The 24,996-nt window shown below is 38.7% G+C and overlaps 2 protein-coding genes across 5 annotated transcripts in view; both read left to right on the top strand.

Moving 5' to 3' along the window:
* The first annotated feature begins 1,035 nt into the window (after positions 1–1,035).
* iqce (IQ motif containing E) lies at positions 1,036–12,483 on the top strand. 2 transcript variants are annotated; one of them, XM_028016294.1, is made up of 21 exons: positions 1,036–1,406; positions 1,832–1,873; positions 1,989–2,034; positions 2,115–2,264; positions 2,407–2,499; positions 2,666–2,736; positions 3,577–3,690; positions 3,780–3,830; positions 3,919–3,989; positions 4,072–4,144; positions 4,252–4,292; positions 4,866–5,017; positions 5,250–5,305; positions 5,389–5,618; positions 6,502–6,609; positions 7,607–7,871; positions 7,965–8,051; positions 8,499–8,614; positions 8,691–8,782; positions 11,468–11,542; positions 11,675–12,483. In XM_028016294.1, the coding sequence occupies exons 1-21, from the start codon at positions 1,335–1,337 to the stop codon at positions 11,797–11,799; spliced, it is 2,130 nt and encodes a 709-aa protein (XP_027872095.1). In that variant the 5' UTR covers positions 1,036–1,334; the 3' UTR covers positions 11,800–12,483. The 2 variants fall into 2 exon arrangements, with proteins under 2 accessions (XP_027872095.1, XP_027872093.1); XM_028016292.1 differs by having other exon boundaries at positions 4,863–5,017.
* A 2,024-nt stretch (positions 12,484–14,507) lies between these two features.
* The window catches only part of LOC114143903 (protein tweety homolog 3-like), a 35,823-nt gene continuing 25,334 nt past the window's right edge, over positions 14,508–24,996 (top strand). For all 3 annotated transcript variants that reach the window (XR_003595346.1, XR_003595347.1, XM_028016296.1), the window contains exons 1-2: positions 14,508–15,079; positions 17,386–17,571. Coding sequence is in view for 1 of the 3 variants with exons in the window: in XM_028016296.1 (XP_027872097.1) it covers positions 17,446–17,571 (126 nt within the window). In the remaining 2 variants the exon portion in view is untranslated. The remainder of the gene's footprint in view (positions 15,080–17,385; positions 17,572–24,996) is intronic.

Raw genomic sequence — 24,996 nt, 5'->3', positions numbered from 1 at the left:
CACATCCTTATAGAGAGTCGTCTCCAACGATTTGGCATAGTTACTTTGAAAAAGTCACTTCAATCGGATTACTGATTACTTCTTTAAAAAATAACTTAGTTAGATTACTTGATTTGGAAATTAACTAAGTTACATTAAAAGTAACTTTTTAGTTACATTCAGCAGCTGCAAACAGCTGTGAAAATTACATTGATCTTTACCAAAACTTAATTAATTGCAAGTTATTTTATTATGGTAACATCAACAATGTGTCTCCACTTATATTGTTGAACTGAAAGGGAGATTGTTTAATGGTTACAACAGTACAAAAAAACTTTAGTAATTTGTGCATGTTTTTCTGTGTTCCAGTATTGTCTGGAAAACTATAAATAGGATTCTATAGTCCCTCCCGCCCCAGCGTCCAGGTTCTGCGTTACGGCCCTGCGTTTGCTGTCAGCGCAGCGCACGGCGCTCCTCCTACCACTGAACAATTCAAATGTCCCGTTACATTGATTTGTGACGCTTATCTTAATATTAATAATTATAATGGCTTTTAGTTGCACAACTTTACGGACTCGTTCATTCGGGGCTGTTTTCACGTTTATTGCGCTGTTCATGTTAGTCTCGATGTTTGCAGTTTTCTGGAGCGCAACGCGAAGCTCGACGTCATTCACAGGTAATATATTAACATTAAAACATTCCTATTTGCCAAATTATGTTTATCTATCGGGCTGCGGATGATCATAAATTAAGAGCCGGTTTTGAGCCGAAAGAACAGGTGTTATGCCCAGAAATGCATGCCTGCCGAGAATTGCATCCCCTGTCGCGGGAGCGCGCAGCACAATCAGCTGTGTCCCTCCACCCACAACCGACCCGCCGGCCGAATCAGATCCTTAAGGAAATATGAACTTTTGTTTTTGCCAGGTAAATTGAATGCCTATTGTCGGAAGGATTCACGGGACTCAGTAGAAATTCAGTAGTCAAGTGTTTGTTTAAAATGTGTTATTTCATGAATTTGTAATGCTTTTAATTTGAAAATGCTTTTGTATAACTTCCGGCAGTGCTCTCTCAGCTAGCTTAACTGAGAAATAGCAACCGTGTTGCTACACCGCTGAGAAAACACAAACAAGACGGCGGCGCTTTAACGAACATGAACGAATGCACGTCTTATTCCCGGAGAAGATTTTTTTATTTTCTCGAAAAAACATTTTAAGATGTAGTACAACGAGCATGTTATCTGAACTCTCGTGATCGACCAGAGGACCCAGCTGAGTAAAATACTTTCGACTGAAAAAGGATGGATATCTTACGAGAAGCAAGAGTTTTGATACTTACTTGACATCAGTTTACCAGTTATGTTCAGTGCAACTCACAAAATGTCTTTGGAGGAGAGTGATGTCCCAACTGACGAGGACTGTGAAGAGCTGGTGAGTCTTTTACACCAAAAAGCACAACTGTTATCTGTCCATTTTTAATCTTATACTTAAACCGCGTTGTGAGATTTTTCTGTAAAATCTATCCATGGTTGGTTTTTCTACTAGTTAGAATATCTTATTGTAAATTCCTATTTAGTCGACATAACCTAGCCATTAGCAAACATTGACGTGCACATACTTTCTCTAAATAATAAAATAGTAATCTGTCTAATAGATTGTTTGCTACATTCTATTAGACATGTTTGCTAATATGTCCTCTAAATATTCTAAAACACATTTACAGTCGGAAAAATACAAGTGTTTAATTCCTTAAGCCTCGTGTTTTAAGGTTTGAAACAACCTGAAATGTTTTGAAATATACATTTGTCTTCTGACATTTTTTTTGTGACTATTTAGCCTTGTTCTATTTTTTGTAGGTGGAGGAAGGTTTCACTCTCCCTTCTGATATTTCAAGCAAGGTAAACTATATTTTTCTGGTTTATTAACCCCTTATTTTTCGTAAAAAGAAAAAAAAAGAGGCTTTAGTTTGAAACATATGCCTTCATCCTATTTCCAACACCTCATGTTTATTAGAGAACATCGAGGAAAAAGTCTACTGGGAGGCCTTCACCTTCTCCCAGTAAGAAAGCTTGAGTTAATTTGAGACCGTTTACAGTAACTGTAACAACACACTCAGCTGCATCCTTATGGCATTTTCAGGGTCTCCATATCTCTCCAGCCTGAATATGAACTCCAAAAGAGCAGCAGTGGCAGCCTGGAGACTGCCGAGGCCCTCCTTAGGGGACACTAGAGGCAACACTTCAAGGGAGCATCGCTCAGCTCACCTCACGTCCCTCAGCAACGGCCATGGTAGGCTCCATTTTAAAAACCCAGCTTCTCCTCAGAAGAGAGTTTTTCTCAGAATAGGTGGGAGAAAATGTAGTGCAACCTGACAAAAGGCCCCTTCCAATTTCTTTTGTTCTTTTAACTTTTGTTTTCTCTGCACTCTCAGGTGTGTCGTACCTGGTGAGTCTAGAGTCTGCTGACAGTTCACAGCTGCTAAAACAGAAATCAAGCTTAAAGAAACACCTTTCTGCATCTAATGGTAAGAGCATATTCATAAGTTTGCAAGCTGTGGAGCTGGAGGTCAAATTTTGTTAGGAAAGTAATAATAACAATATCACAAGTTTTGAAGTCAGTATTTTGCAATTGCAAATATTGCTTAGAGATTTTTTCGTTTTGATTCTATGCACCTATTTAATGTTTTGCAGGGTTTTCTATAGCTGCTGGTGACTCTCAGGATAAAGACAGCATGTATGATGAGATTATTCGCCTCAAAAAGGTAAAGGTCAATCAATCAAGTTTATTTGTATCGCACATTTCAGCGATGGAGTCGGGGAGAATATGTGAGCTAAAAATCACAACACTGACAGACATTACTTCACTGGAGATGAAAGAAATGAAAATGAACAAAGTTCCTGATCATTAGGAAGTGAGCACAAGCTTTTACTGTTGCCGGTGTTTTAATGTTTTGGTGTTGGGCATTATTAAAAGGAAGATTTCCTTTGAAAAATATTAAACGAGATTCTTAGTTTTGGACATAATGTTTGTGTTTACAAAAACATGAGGGGGAAACACTTTTGAACCTTTTATGACACTGATGTTCTGTTGAACCACCACAGTTTGTTTAATGTGCGTATTAAAGTTATTTCCAGCTTTAGACAGTTTTTTTGTCAACTAAATTATATTTCTATTGATCAATTTTGTATTTTCTTTGACATATTAAACATATTGTGTGGTTTTGTACATATTTATATATGAATATTTTTGAATGCAGTGGCTTTATAAAGGAAAGTTAAAAAAACAAACAAACAAAAAGAACCCAATATTTTCTTAGAAACTTTTGTATATACTTTGAATAATTAATTGAGAATACTGTACTGTTTGATAACGAGGAGCATTTGTAATATAGGTTTGATTGAATTTAAATTATTTTTGTAAAGCGTCTTGAGATGACTTGTTGTGTAAATAAACTGAATTGAATTGAAAGTGAATTCCAAAAAGTCGGGCCATTTTTCTGCTTTTCAATGATCTGTACGTAGTTTTCGTAGCGATGGCTAGATTGTTTTAGAATGGTCTGGATTTGTATACGTATTTATTTGATGTTGTGTTTTGTGGTCAGAGTCTACAGGCTCAGAAGTCTGACAACCAGCAAATGAAAGTCAAACTGCGTCGCCTGGAGGAAGATGGTGCTAAAAAAGAGAAACAAATAGGAGAACTTTTAGACCTCACAAAAGTAGGATCACAGAATTGTTTTTAAATTTCACTATGAATGCCTTTTTTTTTTTTTTTTGGATTCTAAAAATGTTCCTTCAATGTTGGTAGGGCTCTGAATACATTCGTAGTTTGGTCGACAAGAGAAAGGAGGGGAGTGTGGTGAGTTTGTCCATTTTGCTGGTGAATGTATGAAACGTGTCTTAAAATATATTCATCCATCTTTTAAGATCAAATATTTTCCTTCTAGATTGTCAGTGGCCTGAAGCAGAGAATCCTAAAGCTGGAGCAGCAGTGCCGAGAGAAGGAAAACTCTTTAAGGTAAACTGGTTCTTTATTTCACTGTGATTGTACTGCTGTCTTTAGACCTGCAATATTTTTGGCTTATTCCTGTTTTCCATAGTAAACTCCAAAGTGAGTTGAGGACCACCAACCTAGAGGAGCTGAAGATCACTGTAGAAACATACCTGAAGGAGGTAATACTGCTTTATTAAATATTATTACATTTGTTCAGATTTAAGTGAAGTGTAACAGAGGCTGTTAAAAAATAATTTAACAATGTTTTGTGATTCTCATCTTTCAGATTGAAAGATTGAGGATAATTTTAGATGCTGCAGAGAAAAGGTGTGAGCAACTGAAACACAAACAATCTCTTTCTTGGGAATTCATCTTGTTGCAACATAACATACACTAATGTTTTATAAAGCTGTTCTGAAGCTAACAAATGGGGCCAACGTCTTAATGACTGCATCAGGAATCCAACATGATCAGGATTTTGTGACAAATTTCCAGTTTTTGGAAATATTTGGCCTGCTGATATAAATGTAAGACTGATGCTGACTGATATTGGTTCCCTCTGCCATGAGGGGCCAAATGTAAATCTGAGATTTCCAAAAGGCCCTCAGCCTTTCCAAATAATGCATTTTCAATGACATTTTGAAAAGACAATACAGCCACCTCTTTGTACTAGATTTATTCTTCTTGTAATCTGCTGTAAAGTCTTTCTTTCTCTGGCTCTTTTGGTTACATTAATGTAGTGCGTTCAGTGGTCACTAAAGATTTGCCGTCCAGTCACTGGTTAGGGCTGATTTAGCAAATATGCTACTTTCTGACCACCGGGCCATTCCTGTGTGATTGTCATGTGGCGAATGTAAAGCATGTACTCATTTCAGTCTCCTTCTGTCCGTTTGTCAGCAGCAGTCGAGCAGAGAGTAAATGTTCTCAGAGGAAGCAGAAAGCTTTAAGCTCCACTGTTCATCGCTTGACTGAAAACGTGAAGCATCTCCAACAGGAAAACGCGGCGCTCAGAGAGGAGCTCAACACAGACGATCCTGCTGCAGGAATTAAAGGTCTTTGCTTTTTCATCTCATCTTTATGCAGCAGCTCCCATAATAACCTTTATTATGTTTTTCAAAACTGTGTTCTTTTTCTTTGTAACTTTGCAATCTAAAACATCCATTAGCTGCATTTTTTTTTTCAATATATTCAGTATAAAATCAATAAGAAACCATGAATCATTGCTACATTATAATTACATTTGTACTGTAATTATAAGAGGAACATATGTGTCTGTGACTATAGGTTACAGAGAGTGGAGTAGACAAAGGTTGTTGAGGAGACTGTTAGAGGTGGACAGGGTAAGAGGAAGCTCTAAGTAATTGTTTATGTACAGTTTGAGGCTTCGGAGCATTAAACACTCTCACACTATCCTGTGTATCAGAGGCTGGAGAGCAGCAGAAGACACGCCCAGTCAGTGAAGAGCAGAGCCACGTTCAATAAGGAGGCCCAGGCTATGCCTACAGAGGTCCCAGGGTTTCCCCTGGCAATAGATGCAGTGGTCTCCATGGGAACAGTCACTGAGCAAAAAAGAGAAGTTTCTGCTCTGAGGGAACGCCTCGGCCAATTGGAGGAGGAGAGGGCGGAGCTTCAAGAGAATCTGTCCAGTCAAAGGTGAGTAAGTATTCAGTTTGATAAACAACGAATCTGCTTAATTAATAAACAAAATGTATGGCATCAGCCTAAGAAGGATTTTAGGGAGAAGGACCAGGTTTTACTGGATTTTGACATTGATAAGCCTAAATAGAAAGCTTTTACACCAGGTTATTGAAAAATTGTTTTACTTTCTTTTACATTATGTTGGGGAAAAATAGGGAATATAGTACTTTGTTTTCATAAACAAAATATGTTCTGTGACAAGTGCAAATACGCAGATGATTTAACAGTGAAAAGCTGGAGTAAACCAACCACAATAACATGATGTCACTGGCTAATTGAAGGAAAATATTCCTCTCTCAAGTTATCATTCTTGAAAGTAACAGAAAAAAAACAAAAAGGAGAGAAGCTGTGGCCTGGTAGAAATGACTAAAGAAACTGAAAAGTGTTTGCTTTTGTCACGTTTTAGGTCTTGATCAGAATAGAGAAAATCACGTGGCTATGGAATAAGTTTACCAGTTTTCTACAATTTGAATTTAATGTTGTGCCCTTCAGTATTTTGATGTGAGTAGACTTGCTGACTAAATGCACACTCATTCAAAAACATCAAGTGCTTTTTGCAAGTAAAACTTGCTAAAAGTTTGACTTGAAAAATAAATTGCCTTCTTCTGAACACTGGAAAGCATTGTTTTGTTTAATTATTTGTGGGACCTGCAGATAATAAGAAGAGATGACTGTAGAGGCAGATACAGGTTAACCTTTGCATGCTAACGCCTGAAAATCTTTAAATATTGAAATTTGAAGGAATACTGAGGGGAAGTAGTTTATTTGCAATATTTTCTTTTTTTCCCCAGCAGCTGAATAAATCAGTTTTGTGTTTTGTATTTGTTTGTGTTTCTAGTGATGAAGTGATGCAGCTGAGGAAAGAAAGAGATGAGCTGGCAGAAGAGACTGAGCGACTGAAAGCTAAACACAAAGAACAACTGGACAGAGTGGAACAGCAGCATCGGTGTGTTTGTAATCATGTACTGTGTGTCACGATGGGCCAGTCAACCAGCAGCCACAGAGAGCTGCAGGGCAAACACTCTAGAAAAAAGTCTGCCACACTCATTACATTAAAACTGAAATATCAAGTGTTTTTTCCCTGTATGTGCATCAACAAATAGCATCTTTTTAAAGCACTGTGTTTTGAACATGTAGTTGTGAACATCATACTTTCAGAATCCACATCATAAAAACTTTATTTATAGAAGTGATCCGTGTGGCAACCAATAATGCGATAACTGGATGTTTATGAGGATGTTTTTTAACCAATCACGTGTCGACATTTTTGCTAATACCTGTAACACATGTACCTGATCACAATTCTCTTTCTGAATTCTAACATGCACCACTAAATGAACTTCCAAACAATATTTCTCAAAGGATGACAATAAAAATTCACACATCTAAGCTAATTAACAATTTTATGAAAACAGATGTGGTGCAGTAATTAAGAAATCCAGGCCTACTAGTGGAATTAATACATTTTCAATGGAATTTTTTTCTTGTAAATGTTTCTACAAAAATGTTATGACTTCTTAATGGTTCACAGAAATATTAATATTGGCAGGCTGTTGTGTTACTAGCTTCCTTAATATAATTTAAAATGGCCAGAATTGACAGGTATTGCCAAGTAGTACACCATTATTACATTATTGATCACTACCACTGGTTTAATATTAGGACTACTAAATAATAAGAAAATATTTAACTGTTACACTATTGCTGAAATTAGATTTTAACCCATAGTTTTTTACTTTTTTCTTTCTTTACATCACACAATTTTCCCCATCAGCTCTTAGCTTTAGCATTCCAACCAATAGAAACATGCTTCAGGCATTAAACTCCACTCTGTGGCTACTATGTTGCCGTTGCTTGCCATCATATGAAATAGCACACCTGCTCTGACTACCTCTTCGTTGTTTTTATCTGTTCAAATATAGATTTACTGTTCTTTTTTCTAGACAGGAGTTGGAGCAGTTATTGACAAGGATTCAAACTTTGGAGGACAGAAGCAAACTCGTACAGGCTGAGGTGAGCTCACCTTCTGCAGTGACTGAGCATCCTGAGGCTCAGCGCAGAGAAGGTCAGGAGGGGGAAGAAGAGAGGCCTGCTGGGCACCAGGAGGAGGAGGAAGGAGAGGAAGCACTGAGGATAGATGCAGAGATGACAAACAAAGAAAAGGCAGCTTTGATCATTCAGAGAAACTGGAGACAGCATAGACAGAGGGTAGGTAACACTATGGTCATGTAAAGGAAGTCACTGATGGCTAAGAGAAGTATTATATAAGAAACAGGGTTTTCTTCTGTGTTCTGTGTGCAGGACATTGTGATGTTACAGTCAGTGATAAGGAGCCATCTCTTCAGAGATTCGTGGCTGAAAGATTTTCTAAAAAACACAGAGAAAAAGGTGTTTCACCACACACACACCCACACACACAGACCTTTTACAAAGGTATTCATGCCACTTGAACTTTTCCATATTTTTACAAACTGTGTATTTTCATGTCATTCCATGAGATGTACCAACAAAAAGTAGGGAATAATGGGAAGTAGAAAGAAAAGGATACGTGGCTCACACACTCAGTGTGAACTGCATTTGTATTCTACTCTGATGTCTCTAAATAAAATCCATTACAGCTAGTGAATGGGTGAATGACTGACTGTAGTGTAAATCACTATAGAGTCCTAGCACTGACAAGGCACTATGCAAGTGTCGGCCATTTTATCATTTATGTTTTGTCCTGAAAATATTCAGTTTCAGTACACATAAAACAACCACTAGATGGCGCTAAAAGGCATTCATGGAGATTTGTTTTATCTCCTGCCCATGTTCATGTTCATCTTCTTTTTTCAGTCAGAAGTTTCCTTAAACAGCAAAACTTCTGGTGGACGACTGGATGTTGCTGCTTTGACATTGATTCAATCTGCCTTCAGGGGACATTTGGCTCGTTGTAGGATTGCAATAAAGAGGTTGCTCATTTTTTACGCAGAATTTTGAACAATTTCAGCCAAAATATTTTTTAGAATATTTTTGCCTGTGCTTCAGCTCAGGATTCGCTGTGCCTTCTCCAACTGAAAACTGTCCACCTGCTCCGGTACCAGGAAGTGCTGGTTTAACAGATTCTCCCAGGAGAAAAGGTAAGGTTGGTTCCCATATCTACAGTTTACATTCATCGGCAGTTGGACAAAACCAGTAGTAATTTCACACAGAAAGCCCCAGTTCAGCTAGGATTTTAACTTTCTTGCTGTATAGCTCACTCTTTCTTATATGAGCTTTTAGAGGAATAGCAGCTGCTAATGTAATGTATTTGATTAACTGATCTACAGCAACCGTGACACCTTATAAACACAAGAGATCTGGCATTTTCCTTGGCAATACCAAGCTAGAAAGATATTTTACAGACATAATTGTCCTTGGCCATTGGTCTTGAAAGGATTGATAAATGACATTCAAACAATTTAAAATCCATCATTCAGCAAGAAAATATTTTGTCCAAGTGAGATCCATTTTAAGCAGGTTGTAATGTTTCCAGTAGTGTACATATCAGAAAATTAGCCCCAGGTCAGGAAGACCAACACAATGCTGAGAGAAATTGCAAGAAAAAATAAAAATCTCTCCCTCAAATTCTGCATTCTTCAGTCAGCATGTTAAAGTTTAGGACAAATATTTATCCAACAGTTTATTTGGAAGGTTTCCAACACTAAATCTAAATTAACCACTTTCCTTCTAGAAAACAGTACTTTGAGACAGATAAGAGGAAAATGAAGATAATATCTAGCATATTCTCTCATAAACCCCTCAAACTAGCTGTGATGGAGGCATGATTTATGTATAACATTCTGTCACTGAGAGCACAGCAAACGTTCTAATCTAACCTAAAGGTTAGGATGCACCGATTGCAGTTTTCTGACCTGACTAGCAGGAAAAAATAATAGCTCATCTACCATCTGTAATCATTAATACCATTTTGGATCAATAATAGTTATTATTTATCTAATAAATGATCAAATACTTAATAGACTCCGACAGTGTTTATCTAACAGCAGAATCGTGGGCCAAACTGGGTCTTCAGCAGGGCAATTTACCCAGACAGCAGAAAATGTAGGGGAAAATGAAGGACATCTATGAGATGCAATGGCCAAGTCAAAACCCAGACGTTTAACTTTTGAACTGTTTGTTCCAGAAGGTACTATAATTTGGGCCTATTTAGGGTTTTCTATAATTTCATTGTCAATCATTGCATCTGTTTCCATGACTATATTTTTCAATCATTTTCCAGTTGCAATAATCTCCCACACCTCAGTGTAGTTTGTGTTGTGGTTAATAATCCTGTGGAGATTCAACAGTAAATCCTCCGCAGCCAACATGGGCCAGAGTCAGGAGCCTGTCTTGATTTATGCTGCTGTAAATCACGGTTCTGAACCTCCAAACTGGTCTTCATTACTCCCCTGACACCTTTATGAGTAGTGATGGATCTGTGCTCGACAGAACTCGCCCTACGTCAACCAGAGATAAAGACTGATGACGGTACTCAGCAGATCTGTGAGCCGGTAATGATTTGTAAAGATCTGTGGCTGCTGGATGGTCCAGAATGACCCTGTGAGACTTCAGGGACCTCCTGGTTCCCATAGCTGCAATCACTGAGGTGTGATCAGCAAATGGCTCCACAGAGCAGAGTAGTGAGCTAAGGATGCTTTGTTCATATTTAGCCTGCCTCTGCATTTGATGCATGATTGACTTCAGTTGAGAGAGCACCGCCTGAGCAGATCTGCAGAAAAGGGGGTGTTTTTTTTTTTTGTTTGTTTTGTTTTTAAGAAACTGAGGGTCTAACACCAAGGTCTGTGTCCACAGGAGCCATTTAATATTCCAGGTTTCTGTGATATAAAGAACTTTGATTATAAGTTCTTTCAAAAGACTTTTCACATGCAACTTTACACTGATCCAGTACATTAAACACTGATCCACACTTAAGCTGAAGTTTGGTTCCTTAAATTAAAATACTCTTAATTTAGCTTAACTTTATTTACCATATTTTCATAATTCATTTTTAGGAAGGATGAAAATAAATACTTCAGAGTTTACCTGTATTACAGCCTTTACTGTACATGCGACAGTAAATCTGTGAACAAGATCAGACTATAGTTCCTCAGGCACACCTGAGGAAGCTCGGGTATTTCAGTGTTTGCCGGAATCTGTTGCGAACAGTGCAGTCTGTTCTGTGGAGGCTGGCTGCACCAAGTCAGCAAACTAAGTCAAAACAATGTAATAAAAATGATTTTATGTTCTGGGGACTACTATGGAAATTGTGCATAAAATAAAAAAAAATGGACAACCTAGAATATCCTCTTCACGAGACGACAACAGAACAGTGTCTATAGTCAAAGGGCTGCGGACAAGAGATGTCCTCACAAACATACATTTGGCTAACTTTGCAGGCTAGAGTGGGCAAGTGAAGATATGTCATGTTCATAGACTGAAAAACAAAATATAAAACAAAAAGTGCTTCAACAAAGTATTTAAGTGTGTACATACTTATGTAACAGGGTTGTTGTAGTTTTTCTTACTCTATATAATAAATGCCACATTATGAGAACATGCATATTCTTTTTTTTAAATCAGAAATACTTGGTATTTTTACAAACACCAAGTGCTTGCTGTCTGAAGCACGTCTGTATTGGACGGTACGGTTTTTTTTGTTTTGGGGGGGAGGGTTGTATTTACCTAAAATTATTTTTAAAATGCAGTCAGTTTCTACTCAAGTCTCTGAGGATTTACTGCGACAGTTTAGAAATAACTGGTTATTTTTGCATTATTATTTTCAGGTTCTGCATCTCTTAGTAAAAATACAGAAAAGGACGAAGACCTTCATCCTGTCTCCTGCAGACAACAAGCACAAGGTTAGAGGGTGAAAAAAAAAGATGTCAGTTTCCTCCATTTCACCGTTTTATTGACACATGAATGAACACATTATTAATAACAGTTGGGTTTGAGCAGATAGAACTTTGAAAACCTTGTCTGTTTCATTACAGCTCAACAGGAACTTCTTTTCTCAGCAGAGGTTGATGCGGATGCTGTAGTTGAATCGGATGATTCTGATGACATTGTTGTGTCTCCGTCACGTCCATTGAGAAACAGAGAAGTTCTAATGCGTTAGCTCTTTGGGTTATGTGCATCACTGACAGCCGTCATACGCTTACTTGAAGAATCAATACGCTTTAGATGAGAATACTATTGATTAAACAATATTTGCTGTCTAAAAGACTCTACACATTGAATAATCAGAATACTCTTGGGAGTCAAACTTTGTACAACATAGAAATTTGTTGCACATAATCACTTACTATGACAGGAATGTTATAAACAGCTCCTTAGTTTTTCTTTGTGTAGCTTTGATCTAAGCAATACTCCAAACTATAAGCGATTTGTCTTCTCTGCTGTAAAAGCTGCTGCATGCTGGATCCTCATTAATCTTACAGCAGCAGCCCACATTACTGTAAATTATACTGATCATGTGTCAGCATGCCTGATATGAAATCCATAAACATGACCTCACGCTGTAAAACACTTCTGAAATTTTGGTTGATCTTTGAGGAATGAAGAGAAACCCGTCGTCATCTGATGCACTGCAGAGCAAATCTGGAAATAAATTCTAGATCTCTCTGCTGCAATACTGAACTGTCATTCCAGTGCAGGATGCACAATGTGATTATGATGATAAATAAAGTTATGCTTAAAGAAAGATACTCATTTGTAAAGCTGTCAAAAAAAGTTCAAAGTGCAAAGTTCTTCATAGGGGTGTGACCTAAATCAATAAAATGCTGTGTTTTTATAAATATAATTTTATATTGTTTCTTATTTTTGATTTTGAGATGGTTTTCTTTTTTTAATTTTGGTGTATTTTTTTGTTTGTTTCTATGTAAAATACATTTTTACTGTGTTCTATAGTTGTTTTTTTTACTTCAAAAGGTAATTAAAAGTTTTTGTTTTCTTGTTTTTGGTTTCCAGTAATTTTTCAATTCTTATTAATTTAATCTAATGTGATTTTGTTTTACTTGAGGAAATTAACATCTGGAATAAACTAACAATAAGCAGTCGTCAAGGTAATCTTAATTGTAAACTATAAATCACTGTGTTATTTTAAAGTACTTCTGTACACCTTCAGCAACAATCTAAAGAATGTTTAAAAAGTAGCAGGTAGCAGAAACAGAGGTCCAAAGAGAGAATGTGACAAACCTGAAGCATCAGGAACATGAACATTAGAGAGTCTATAGGGAGAAAGATGAACCATAGTTTAGTCTGTATTATGTATGGCGTAAAATCCAGTGCCTAAAAAGTTCTCACCTCTTTGACCTGTTGCCATTGATTTTATTGCTTTTACAAATTCATCACAATCAACATTTGGCTTCTCTGGCAAAAAGATTTACAAAAAAACTTTAATGTCAAAGTGAAAACAGATTTCTACAAAATGACAAAAATATTTAACACAAAGTGGCTTTAAAGGTCAGCCACTTTAAAGTGACTGACCTAATGCAACAGAGATTCAACCAGTCAGTGCTGGCAGTCTCAACGAATGGATTAGAAATCACCTGAGTGCGAGAACTGAGTCTTAGGTGACCTTAATATGAAGATATCTGTATCTGGAAGGTGCATTCACTGGTTAATCACTGGCTGCCATCACAGCATGAAGGCAAAACTAATACCTCAGGCATATCAGAGAACAAATGATTGAAAAATATAAGCCAGGTTGGTTGGAAAAAAAAAGAACATCCCCTGAAGTTCAGTTAAATCCGTTAAGAGATGTGTGGCATTTGACACATGTACATCATTCCGCCCTCACAAACTGAGTGATCATACAAGGAGACTGATGAGAGGACGCCAGGACACAAGGCGCTACAAACTTCAGCAGCTGAGACTCGACTGTTATTCAGGTTCTTCACCTCTTAAGGGAGAGAGGCAGTGAGAAAGTCACTGCTGAAGAAAACTCACATCAACTCAACTAGAGTACTCAAAGACATGTGGGAGACTTGAGTGAAGTGGAAGTTCTTTGGTCTGATGTGACAAAAATGGAACCTTTTCAAACAAGATTCTGCGTTTGGGAGACACCGAACACTACATGTCATCATAAATACATCACCACTACTGGGAAGCATGGTGGGGGCAGCATCATGCTGTGGGAACGCTTCTTGGCAGTAAGACAGTTATTTTTCCAGCAAGACAATGACTCAGCTAAAGCAAACAGATGGTTGTTTTTTTTATTATCTATTCAATAAATAGTTTTGTATTTGTTTTTTTTGAAAAGAATTGTCTTTGTTCTGGGGAAATCTGTTCAAAAGTACTTTATTTATTCTAAATCCATTGTCTTTTTGACATTAAAAGGTGTTTGCAGTTGCTTTGTAAAAAAAACCAAACACACATTTTGTTTATCATGACTGGTTTGTAAAGTCAATAAAAACGGTAAAAAAAATCCAAGAGGGAGAATAATCACAATACTGATTTCTGCCATCATACTCAAGAAGTTACACTATTATTGTAACTTCCCAGTCAGTCTTGTCAGATTAAAAGTACCTTTTGAAAATAACTTTAAGCAGATAGTGAAGATACTTTTCATTAATTCTGTTTTTAGAAAGGGTTTGTATTGGTCTGATATAATATTTTATTTCTAAATATGTTTTTATTAATTGTGAGCATAAAATAATCATAATTAACATAAATAAAAGCATTCAAACATCTATCACCCGTCATACAATAAATCTATATAATGTGTTAGTGTTACCTTGTGATAAAAGTTCCTGAAATGATGATAACATTCTAAGTTATTTAGCTATATTTTTTAGCATCCATCATCCATTATCCTACACGCTTTTCTATAGCCTGTACTACCACCGTTTCAACGTCAGGGGGAGCCATTTTTGCGCATTTACTGATCACACGGAGAGACGTTCAGAGTGGCAAAGCTTGCCGCAAAGCCCCATCCTCCGGGGATTTCTACAGACCGTGTTTGCTTCATGCTCCAACAATATAAGCGCTAAATGTACCGAACCGACCCTCGTCGTGGAAGCAAAGACAGCTACGGCATCGGCAAACTGTTAAATAAATAAATATATGACCACATAGCTAAGCTTTTGTGTGTCAAATAGTTTAACCCCTAATCTGCCACAGTGGAGGACAGTCGAAGCGGTGGTGTTTTTTCGGGGGGGGGGGAAAGCGTGCAGGTTTTTGTGTTGTTTTCGATGCGGTCGGGACTATAGCCGACTGGCTCGTCGCAGCTAGCTCGGTCCAGCCGCGTTGATGCCGCAGCAGCTCGTAGCCTTCGCATCCAGCTCCGCTATCACGGGATCGGGAAGACAAAAGGTGAGGAACACGCCGCTCTGGTCTCCTGGAAAGAAGAAATAAAGCTGCTGAACGAGATTCTGCGCCCGCTTGTGCTTCACTAGGTAGGTGCTGTTCCTATTCACTCACACTCAGACATGCCAGCAAATTCATTATTTGCTGCATTTTTCTCCTCATCTTTGCTCTGACGGCTCAGTCATTGCGGTAGTTTTAATAATCACAGAGCAGGAAGAAGCCAGCTAATCCGGGGTTTCCAACCTTTTTTTTTGTCTCATCGACTGGGACAATAAATAACCTCATGACAGTATTTCCTCTGCGGAACTGACCTACATGTGTTTGCTACAATGTACTTGATGTGGAAGTGCGTCGGGCCGCGTTTAACGGCCATTTCTCCTGATTTATGCCACGGAGCCTGTGATTTGCACCGCGGGTGCAAACTGGGTGATGCGGGAGAAACGCCAACCATCATTTTGCCACACAAAATGTAGAAGATTTCCCCAAGAATGTTGTCTTTCACGGACCTTCAGTGACGCATTTCTCTACATTTACCGTATCAGAAAGAGATTCCCCTCCGTTGTGACTGTTGCTGCATAACATATCAGGCAGAAACCCAGCATACACCACAGTCATCCATTTCATCATCACTTATGTGGCTTTCATCGAACGCAAGTAAAATGTCAAAATGTATTATTTTAGCCACACAGGCTCATTATTGCACGCGACTCTAATTGAAAACTCAACATTTCTTCCTGACAGTGAAGCAGCTACTGTTACAGTAGACTGACGTTATCTGGTCAGAATATACTTCATATTGGGCATGCTTTTCCATACCCCTGTGTGATGAGGTAATCATACACCAATCGTGCATAACATTATGACCACTGATGTGTGGTGCAAGTAACCTTGATTATGGTGGGATATAATGGTGAACATTTTGTCCTTAGAGTGAGTGTGTTAGAAATAGGAGATATAGGTGAGTGCAACAAATTGAACAGGGGTAAATAAGCGGGTCAGAGCATCTCCAGTGCTGCAGCTCTTGTTGGGTGTTCCTGTTCTGCAGTGGTGAGCATCTATGGAAAGAACATTGCTTTGAGATTTTGTAGCTAAAATACCTGAATAAGCGAACGTTGCTTCTGATAGAAAAGCATCAGTGATACCCAGGCATTACAGTTTATTAACGGCTGTAAACCAGTCGTGCTGCCCAAGCCAAGCTCTGCCCACCGCCCAGAGAGTCAGTAAGGTACATGGGAGCATCAGAACTGGGCCTCGCTGTGGAAGAAGGGGGGCCTTTTCTGCAGAGTCACATTTTCTTTTGTGTCCTGGATGACTGGATACTTGTGTGTTGATTACTTGGGGAAGATGTGGCCTTATTATGCAGTATGAGACGGCAACAAAGCTCCAAAAGCAGTGTGATGCTATAGATGTTCAATGTCCTGCTTTGAACGTTGTCAACATGTTATGTTATCATCACACCATCAATGTAGAATTGAAGCTTCCGCCACACTGACTCTTGCAAGGTAGGCTGGTGTTAAGAAAAAAACACAAGCCACATGGGTCTAACGTCTAACCAGTGAGGAAATTAATGACTTTTATCCAGCTGTGAGTTGTATGTGTCAAAATGAAGAGTGTAGAATTTATACGTTTTGTTTTTGTTTTTACATTTATTAAGAAGCAACAAGTTGCATGGAATTTAAATTGGAATTTTCTAATTCAAATGAGCGGATGTTAATTTTGCTGAATTTATCACAAAGTAAGCAATTATGTCAGTTTCACTTTCAGTGTTGGCCAACCAGCAGGCCAAGGACAATGAAGCATTTGAATAAATCAGTGTTTTCTTTTGCTTCTAAAACTAAAAGGCAGACACACAGTATTATGGTAGGACTCCCTTGATGTGTACAACACACCTGAACATTGTTGTAAACCACATACACTATTTCATTAAAGATGTGCTCTCTGATGGTTGTGCCCAGTTTCAACAGAAAAATGTTTCTCTATCACAAAATGTTCCCCATCTTAAACTTTTGTTCAGCAAAGCTGTAAAGAACACAACAACAATTTTGGCCTCAAAACGTCCCAGATCTCAGACAGATTTACTGTCTGTGGGATGTGCTGGACAAACAGCTCTGATCCACGCCGTCCCCACAGTACAACTCACAGAACTTTTTGCCAGATACCACAGCACACCTTCAGGTGTCTAGAGGAGTTTATGCAAAGGGGCAGCATTTGTTTTGGCAGCAAATAGGGGAACTAACACACTACTATGCAGATGGTCATAATGTTATGCCTGATTGTTGCTTTTAGATTTCTGCAGAAGACCGTTTTTAGCAGCGAAATTTACTTGAGATGCATTTCTTAGAATGAGACTAACCATTGTGTTTTGCTGCTGTGTAAACTCTGACATGTTCTGCAGTGTCCCAGTGAAGAATCAGGCTGCAGAGCGAAGTCGCAGTCTGCAGGCAGCTGCATCAGGATGGCGGCCGTGGTCAACTACTCTCCACCTTGGTGGGTGAATCTGCTTCACCGGTTACCTCACTTTAACCTGGAATTTCAAATGGTGAGCAGTGACTTCAGACCAGAGGACTCAGAGTATCAGAAGGTGAGGAGAAAACACAAGATACTAATTACTTCACACTCTTGTTTTGTTGTGTAGCACGTTGGGTCACGTTATCGTCCCGCCTCCTGTCACATGCACACGCTGTGAAATTACAGCCGACTGGCTGAGTGGTTTCTGTGGGTCTTCTCCTGTGTGGGGTTGTGGGTTCCCTCTGCATTGATCAGCGCTTCGTGAAAGGAAATGAATTAAATGTCCATGAAGCAGGCCTCTGAAGCTGTTACCACTCAACCATTTGGATCGATACATAAGTGCAAAACAATTTCTTTATTAATGGAATAGTCTCATTCCTCACTGGATGTTCAATTGAAATCACATTCAATGTGATTTCAATCACATACTGTGGCGTATCAGTATCAGATTGCCACCTATCGTATCAGATACACCACAGATACGATAGGTGGCATATCTGTTTATACGCACCTAATAAACAGATTGTCTGAAGTTAAATCAGACAAAACTTCTCTTGTTTAGTCAGAATTACCAAAATTGTTATTTACTACAGACCAGAATGCTTAGAATATTTTCTTTGTGTGTGTGTGTGTGTGTGTGGGGGGGGTATCTTGTAACTTTCTTTGACTTCAGAAGTTTACACACTGTAACAAGTAATACTGGGTTTTAGTCAGCTGGGCTGATGTAATCAAGTTAACTGAACACATGATCAAATTCAACTTAATAAAATGTTACGTGAACTTCAACTTCAAAAACAGAAGTAATACATTCTTTAAACTTAAGAAAATGAGACGCAGCTGTGAGGCAGGCATCCCAATGTGACGTCATGGTCACATGGTACACGCTTCAAAACACTTTCAGAACATTTCATCGCCATCTTGTTTCTCGCTGGAGCTCTCATCTGTCCTGGAGTAAGTATATTTTAATTTAATTCAATGCTTTTTAGAATTTCTTCTGGCAAACTGTTTGATATAACCAGGTTAGTGGTTTCACCTATCGTCTAGTGTTTCAATTCCATATTTCATTCTATATTCATGTTACATTTTAGGGAAATTAGCTAGTTGGTCAGGACTCCCCATCTCTTCTGACAGAAAAAAAAGAAAACTTAGATATTTTTTGTCCACACATTGAATAAATAAGAAATATTTTAAAAATTCATAAATTATTGAAATTATGTTTTCCCGTAGCTTTGAGTTTTAACCCTTTCCCCTTCCTGCTCCCCTGCAGTCGGCTTGCTGCACTGCCTGCCTGCTACAGAGACAGAAGAAGACTGGGCACGAGGGATCAAGAAAATAAATACTGTAATGTAAGGAGTGACAGCAAGAGAAGAAAAGTACTATTTCAATGTATTTTAAATATTATTTTGACAACAAAGACAATTTAAATCCTTTTGAAAGTCAATTTTAATGGGGGTCACAACAGTGGTGGATGTGAGTGTCATTATATTCTTTCCAGCATCCATTGCTCTCATTGAGACTGATGTGAGGGCATCAGACTCTCTGCAGCAATAATCAGACGGTGATCTTTCATATCTGTCATATGTTCTCTGAACAGTTCTTTCTTGGGACGCTCGGTGCTCCTCCTGCTCGCTCCACTCTTGTCCTACTCCAGCATCCTGTTCTTGACTAGCTGTTTGTATCCACGTCTTGGATCTCAAAGTCATTAAAAGTATAAATATATACAGGCAAAATAAAATGTTGTATTTTTTTTCTACAAAAAATTAAAAAAAATGTTTCAGTTTTTAATTCAACCATTTACCAAATGGTTTACACTAAACTGACCACATCAACGGCCAGTTTTCCTTCATTTCTTCCATTTAACCCTTCTTTATCTTTATTTCTTTCTGACATTTAATTTCTGTCTTCCTCCATTCTATGGTTATTCTCTTGTTTGTTCCTGTCTTCCTTTATTTAATCCTTGCTTCCTTTTGTTTGTAGGTACATCCACTCATTCTTCCCTGCCATTGTTTTTTTTTGTTTGTTTTTGCCACCAAAGCCTTCCTTTCTTTCCTTCCTTTTTTCGCTGTTTTAATTTCCGTTTGTAATTCCTTTTAATCCTTTCTTAAAGAAAACCGAATCAATCTTTCTTTTGTGTGCGCATGAGTGAGTGTCTACTGCATGCGTGGAGAGGAGAACGAGTGGGAAGTTTTCTACAGCTTAGAACTTCACTTTTTACAGTGTTAAACTTTTTTCACAGTTTAACACATTCTTCTTTCACTGGTGTTTAATTGGTGGTTTTTTCAGCTTTGTGCGAAGGCTGGGGGAAGTTACGGTCGAAGGCTTTAGGAGCCTTGACCATCAGCATGGTATTAAAATACCAGTTGATGTGGATATTTCGGTTGTGGTTTGACTGCTGTGGTTTGTCGAATGTGAAAGAGTGAAGGCAGCACTCAGGATGAGTATTGCAGTGGTTATGGCTTTGGTCTCTATTGACAAGGTGAAGAGCGTAGTTGAGAGGGGTTTTGCTTTGAGAAATACACAAACTACCATCTTCAACCTGATAAACCCTTCATAAAAAATGTCCTTGTCTAATTTGCCACCGTTTATCAGCAATGATGGAATTGGAATTGAAACGTCATGGTCAGATCACGCCAGCAATGAAAGCAAATCAGCAAAGTTGAAACACAGAAGACAGTGTTTATGATTCTAAGAAATGATTATGTGGAACTGGGCATAGTGATGAAATTTAAGGTTGATGGCTTTGATTACACTATTTTGGCAACAACGGAAACTACGAAGTGTTTGGGTCTAAAACCTAAACAGAAGCAAAAAGAAAAAAGTGGAAGAGAAAGTGAATCAGATGCTTTAACCGATTCAGAAAGTGATAGATAATCTTCTGGTTCCTCTATTCCTGATGATCAGTTACTGTCTACAACAAGGTGCTCAAGTCCAGTCCTCCAGAGCTACTTTTAGTTTAGATTCATCCTTACTCCAACAGACCTGCTAACGAGCCATTCATTTGATTCAGGTGTGTTAGAGCAGGGAAGCATCTGAGAGTTGCAGGATGGTAGCTCTCGAGGACTGGACTTGAGCTCCCCTGGTCTACAACTAATTAGAAATTTTGTGAAGTAACTAAAGGAAAACAGAATGTTACTATAGATCTTTTGTTTTCCTAAAAGAAAACTGGTTGTTGACTGAGCTAAGTACCTGAGTCCTGCCTCAGACCGAATTTCATATCACAAACAAGCAACTCTTGTATGACAATAAAAAAAATTCTTGAATCCTTAAATAGTTAATCAGACAAAGAACTTCTGATGACATAAGGGACAATGAGGTATGTAGACTTCAAAAACTGATGCAAAAATTCAGAACTCAAATTAAAGAGTTAAGCTGATAAGAGGCTGTATTTTCTTTTTTATGGATTTGTTTGTTTAAATATGAGTAGCTTCAAAATCTCATTTGAACCTTAATTGTGCAAGGGATGTGACAAAAAGGACTGTATTATGAACTCTTAACATCTAAATGCATTGACATAACTTTTGCTCAATAAACTCGTAGCAGTATTGATAATGAAGTTGACCTTCTTCCTTTCTTTCCTTTGCATTTTACAAATTTTCACATATTATTAGATTAAAAATTGATGGATTAATAGGAAGGAGCTCCTATAATTAGTAACGTGAATAAAAGGCAATTAGTACTTTTCAATTATTCATTGAGGAAGTCGACAAAACTGCTTTAGAGAGCAGCTTTGTCTCACACCTTAGACTTATTTTATTGTCGTTGCACGAAGTGCAGTAGTGAAATTAGTAATGAAATGTCGTCTCTTGGCTGCCAGAGCAAACAGAGAAAAACAAAACAAAGAGAAAAATCACAAGTGTGCCTATAAATACATAAATGTACAATAATAATATATTGTTAATAATATATAACTTAGCATTTTCAGACAGCCTTAGTAGGGGTATTGTTGGTGGTGAGCAATCTGATGGCAGACTGGATGCCCTGACATAGTTGTCTGGTGTTGCTGGGATCATGAAAGAAACCTTGGATGTCATGTTTTGCCGTCCTGATGGTATGGTTTAGATTGGCCGTCACTGATCTAAGTACGGCCACATCACCAGATTTGAAGGCAGCTTTTCACTCCCTCAGTATTGAATACAACTCCTCAGTCATCCAAGGTTTTTGGTTGCCCCGTGAGTATTGTCTGTGTTGGTGTAACCTTCTCCGTACGTCTCTGGATGTAGTCTGATACAAATGCCACATACTGTGTTGGTTATGTGTAGCGGCCTTTCTGAACATGCCCCAGTATGTGCACTTAAAACAGTCCTGCAGTGCAGACAGAGCTCCCTCAGGATCACACTCTCACCTTCTTCACCACATGCTTTTCTTTGGTGAGCTGGGGCTGGTATGCTGGGATGAGCATAACCGAAAGATGATCTGAAGAGCCGAGATGGGGGCAGGGAGCTGGTCTGAAGGCCTTCTTGGAAGAACATTATTCATGTTATCCTGGTTAAAGTCTCCAGCAACAATAAAAACACCCTCCCGGTATGTTAAGAGAGTACTCAATGCTTTCCTGATGTTAGTGCAGGGATTGGGGAGGAGGGGTGTAGACAGCAGCAATGATAACAGTGGTGAATTCCCCAGGCAGGTAGAAAGGTCTGCACCCCACAATTCTGAACTTAATGTCCACAGAGCAATGACTGGAGACCAGGGTGGCGTTGTTACACCTTCTGTTGTTAATGTAAATGCACCACCCTGGGATTTACCAGCGAGAGCATGACTCATGTTAGCCCATCCAGGCTGATGGCATTATCAGACAGATGAGTTTAACAACATCTCACAGATAATAATAATGCAGCAGTTTCTTGTTTCCCTTTTGGTGGTTAAATCCAGTTTCAGGTTGTCCATTTTGCTTTCAAAGGAGCGTATGTTCGCAAGCAAGATAGAGGGGAACTGCAATTGGAAAGGGTTAGCTTCTAGCTCAGCTGTAAGTCCAACATGACACCAACACTTTTGTTTTCAGTCAGAAAGCTTTTATTTTTATTTTTTCTCTTAAGACACCGGAGGGCCCAGGCCTTCCGGTGTCTCTGTGGGCCTGGGCTGTTGGAAGATTCTGCTGCTGTGTATGTAGCTTGATCTAAGTGATCCAACTGGCGTAGTAGACCAGAGCTTTGTAGAGTGGTCCGTGTCTCCGAATTTATGACGTCCGGATGATGTTGCAACAGAAAATAGTGACCTAAACAACAAATTGTCTGTGTTACCAAGAGCCAAAGCAGCCACAGCCATACAGGGCGCCGCCATGGGAATGGAAAAATCTAAAGCTCATGTTTGATTTTACTCCCTTTCCTTATAATTCCTGAATAAGGTGACTACCAGGTCTCTGCACCAGGTCGTTTAGCCTTGGCAGCTCCCACAAAACTGTGACGCGTCATTTAGAAGCACCCATTTCAGTTGCTGTATTTACCCTCAGTGCAGATTGCTTGCATGCACTGAGAGGAGGAGGGGAGTGGGGGCGTGGAAGTTCAAGAGCTCAAAGTGAGAAGGCACCCACAGTCATGAACAAGGGGGGGAAGATGAGAACTGGAGGGAAACAGGCAGAGGAGGAGGAATGAAAAACAAGATAAAAAAGACTAGCTTGAGATGAGAGGAGACTTGATGAGCCATGGGAGGTGCTGCTAAGTTGCCAAATAGCCACTTCCTGTGAGCTATTCAGTGTTTAACTAAGGGCCTTTGTGCATGTTTGGGTCCCTGTGTGTACCCACTGGAATTTTAAGGACCCCCTTTTCAGACTAATTACATACTGACATATTTCAGCAGATGAGGCTGTTTCCATGTCAGTGAGCACCGTGACTGTATGCCCGAGCTTTTTTTTGTGTGTGTGGTACAGTAAGCTATATGCTTACTTATAGTAAGCCTATGTGTCTCTTTGTGTTGTTTATTGATGTGGGGTCGCTCGGTTCCCTCAGGGTCTGTGTGTTTTTCACAGGGTAAAGTTGCTAATTTTGGTTAGGCTGTGGGAGGGAAACGAAGTGTGAGAAGACGAAGAAGAAGGGGGGACCAGACTGGGGGAGGGAGTGTGGCGGTGTGGCAGTTGAAAGGATGCTTTCTTTCATTATCTTTTTTTCTTTTACTTTTTCACTGGGGCCAGCCCTTAGAGAGCCTCAGTATATCTTTCTCAAAGGTTTTCATGCATCCACTCAGCACTCAAACAAAGGCCTACAGAGTGGCCTCTGTCCACCGCATCCATCGCCATATTACAACATAACACATTCAAAATGAACAGAGAACGTCTTCAGTGTAGGTTCTTTTCTTTCTGGTTCACTCAGTTTCATTTGGTTTCCCTCACACTTTTACTTTATGCTCCATGTTGGAAAAAAAAATCCAAACCCCTTGAACTTTTTCACGAATTTCAATGTATTTTCCTGTGATCTTATTTGACCGACTACAACAAAGTAGTTATGAATTGAAAAGAAACATGTTTTTCTTCATTTTTAAAAAAAAGAATTTTCTATAAAGTGTATTCTGAGTGTACAGTCATGTTGCAGGGCATTGAGGTATTTCTCTAACAGTTTTGCTTGTGCTGAGACTGAATTTATCCTCCATATTGTTTGCAAAATAGCACAAAGTCAACCATTTTGGATATAAAGTGAGAAAATAGCCATTCTAGTGTTTATTCATAGATCCTCAATTGAATTTAAGTCTGGACTTTGACTGAACCGTTGTGATTTTAAAAAAAATGTGTCTTTACTTTTTATGCTTTTTGAATTTACCATGATTTCTTAGCCTATATGATCATAGCTCTAAACAGCACCATAATATACATGAAATGTTACACTCTGAATTAAAGCAGGATAACTTCCCATCACTCACCTGTCTCTTGTTTTTTTTTGTTTGATGGTTTTTTGCTCCTCTAACAAGTTTTTCCTTTTTTGCCCTGTTTTTAGTTCCATCCATTATCCCATCAGTTCTTACCTGCTGGACAACAACAGCCCCACAGCATAAACCTGCTTCTGCTGGGCATGGTTTATTTTTGCAATGCACAGAATGTCCTCAGCATTTCATGGTGATGAAACATTAATCTATAATAACGTTTCACATCTTTTTCTTCTTGGAGTGCTGAAATAGGAGCTGTTATCCAGAGGCTGGTGAAGCTACAGCACACAGGCCCTGCGTCTACGCTTCTGCGTTTGCGTTCATCTGTTTGAATTGCACAGTCAGCTACAGTTTAACAGCTGCAGATCATTAAAGTGGAACCATGTGATCCAAAATAACACATATTCCCAGCTGTGGAGAGCAAAGTCAGTAATTATAGTTTTAGCTTGTAGGCTACAGTTTACATAGTGGTAGAAATTATCTCATTGCTCTTTGAAAAGGACAGACAAAAGACTTTCTTTTAAATCCTGATTGTGGCTGTTCTTTGAACTTATAGAAGAACTAAATACAGCCAGAATACGCTTGAGGTCAGTCACTGCCTAGGGGTGGAAAAAGTTGTGTACAGGTCCTGCATGAGTCCAATCTACAC

Source organism: Xiphophorus couchianus, chromosome 5 (assembly GCF_001444195.1).
Source record: "Xiphophorus couchianus chromosome 5, X_couchianus-1.0, whole genome shotgun sequence".
Taxonomy (NCBI): domain Eukaryota; kingdom Metazoa; phylum Chordata; class Actinopteri; order Cyprinodontiformes; family Poeciliidae; genus Xiphophorus; species Xiphophorus couchianus.
This window is presented reverse-complemented; position numbering and strand designations above follow the sequence as displayed.

What these genes read in the sequence shown, in the direction of transcription:
- iqce (XM_028016292.1), top strand. Translation starts at nt 1,335, where the DNA reads ATGTTCAGTGCAACTCACAAAATGTCTTTGGAGGAGAGTGATGTCCCA. An exon ending in ACACCTTTCTGCATCTAATG is followed by an intron (nt 2,500 to 2,665) that starts GTAAGAGCATAT and finishes AATGTTTTGCAG; the next exon opens with GGTTTTCTATAGCTGCTGGT. An exon ending in GGAGACAGCATAGACAGAGG is followed by an intron (nt 7,872 to 7,964) that starts GTAGGTAACACT and finishes TTCTGTGTGCAG; the next exon opens with GACATTGTGATGTTACAGTC.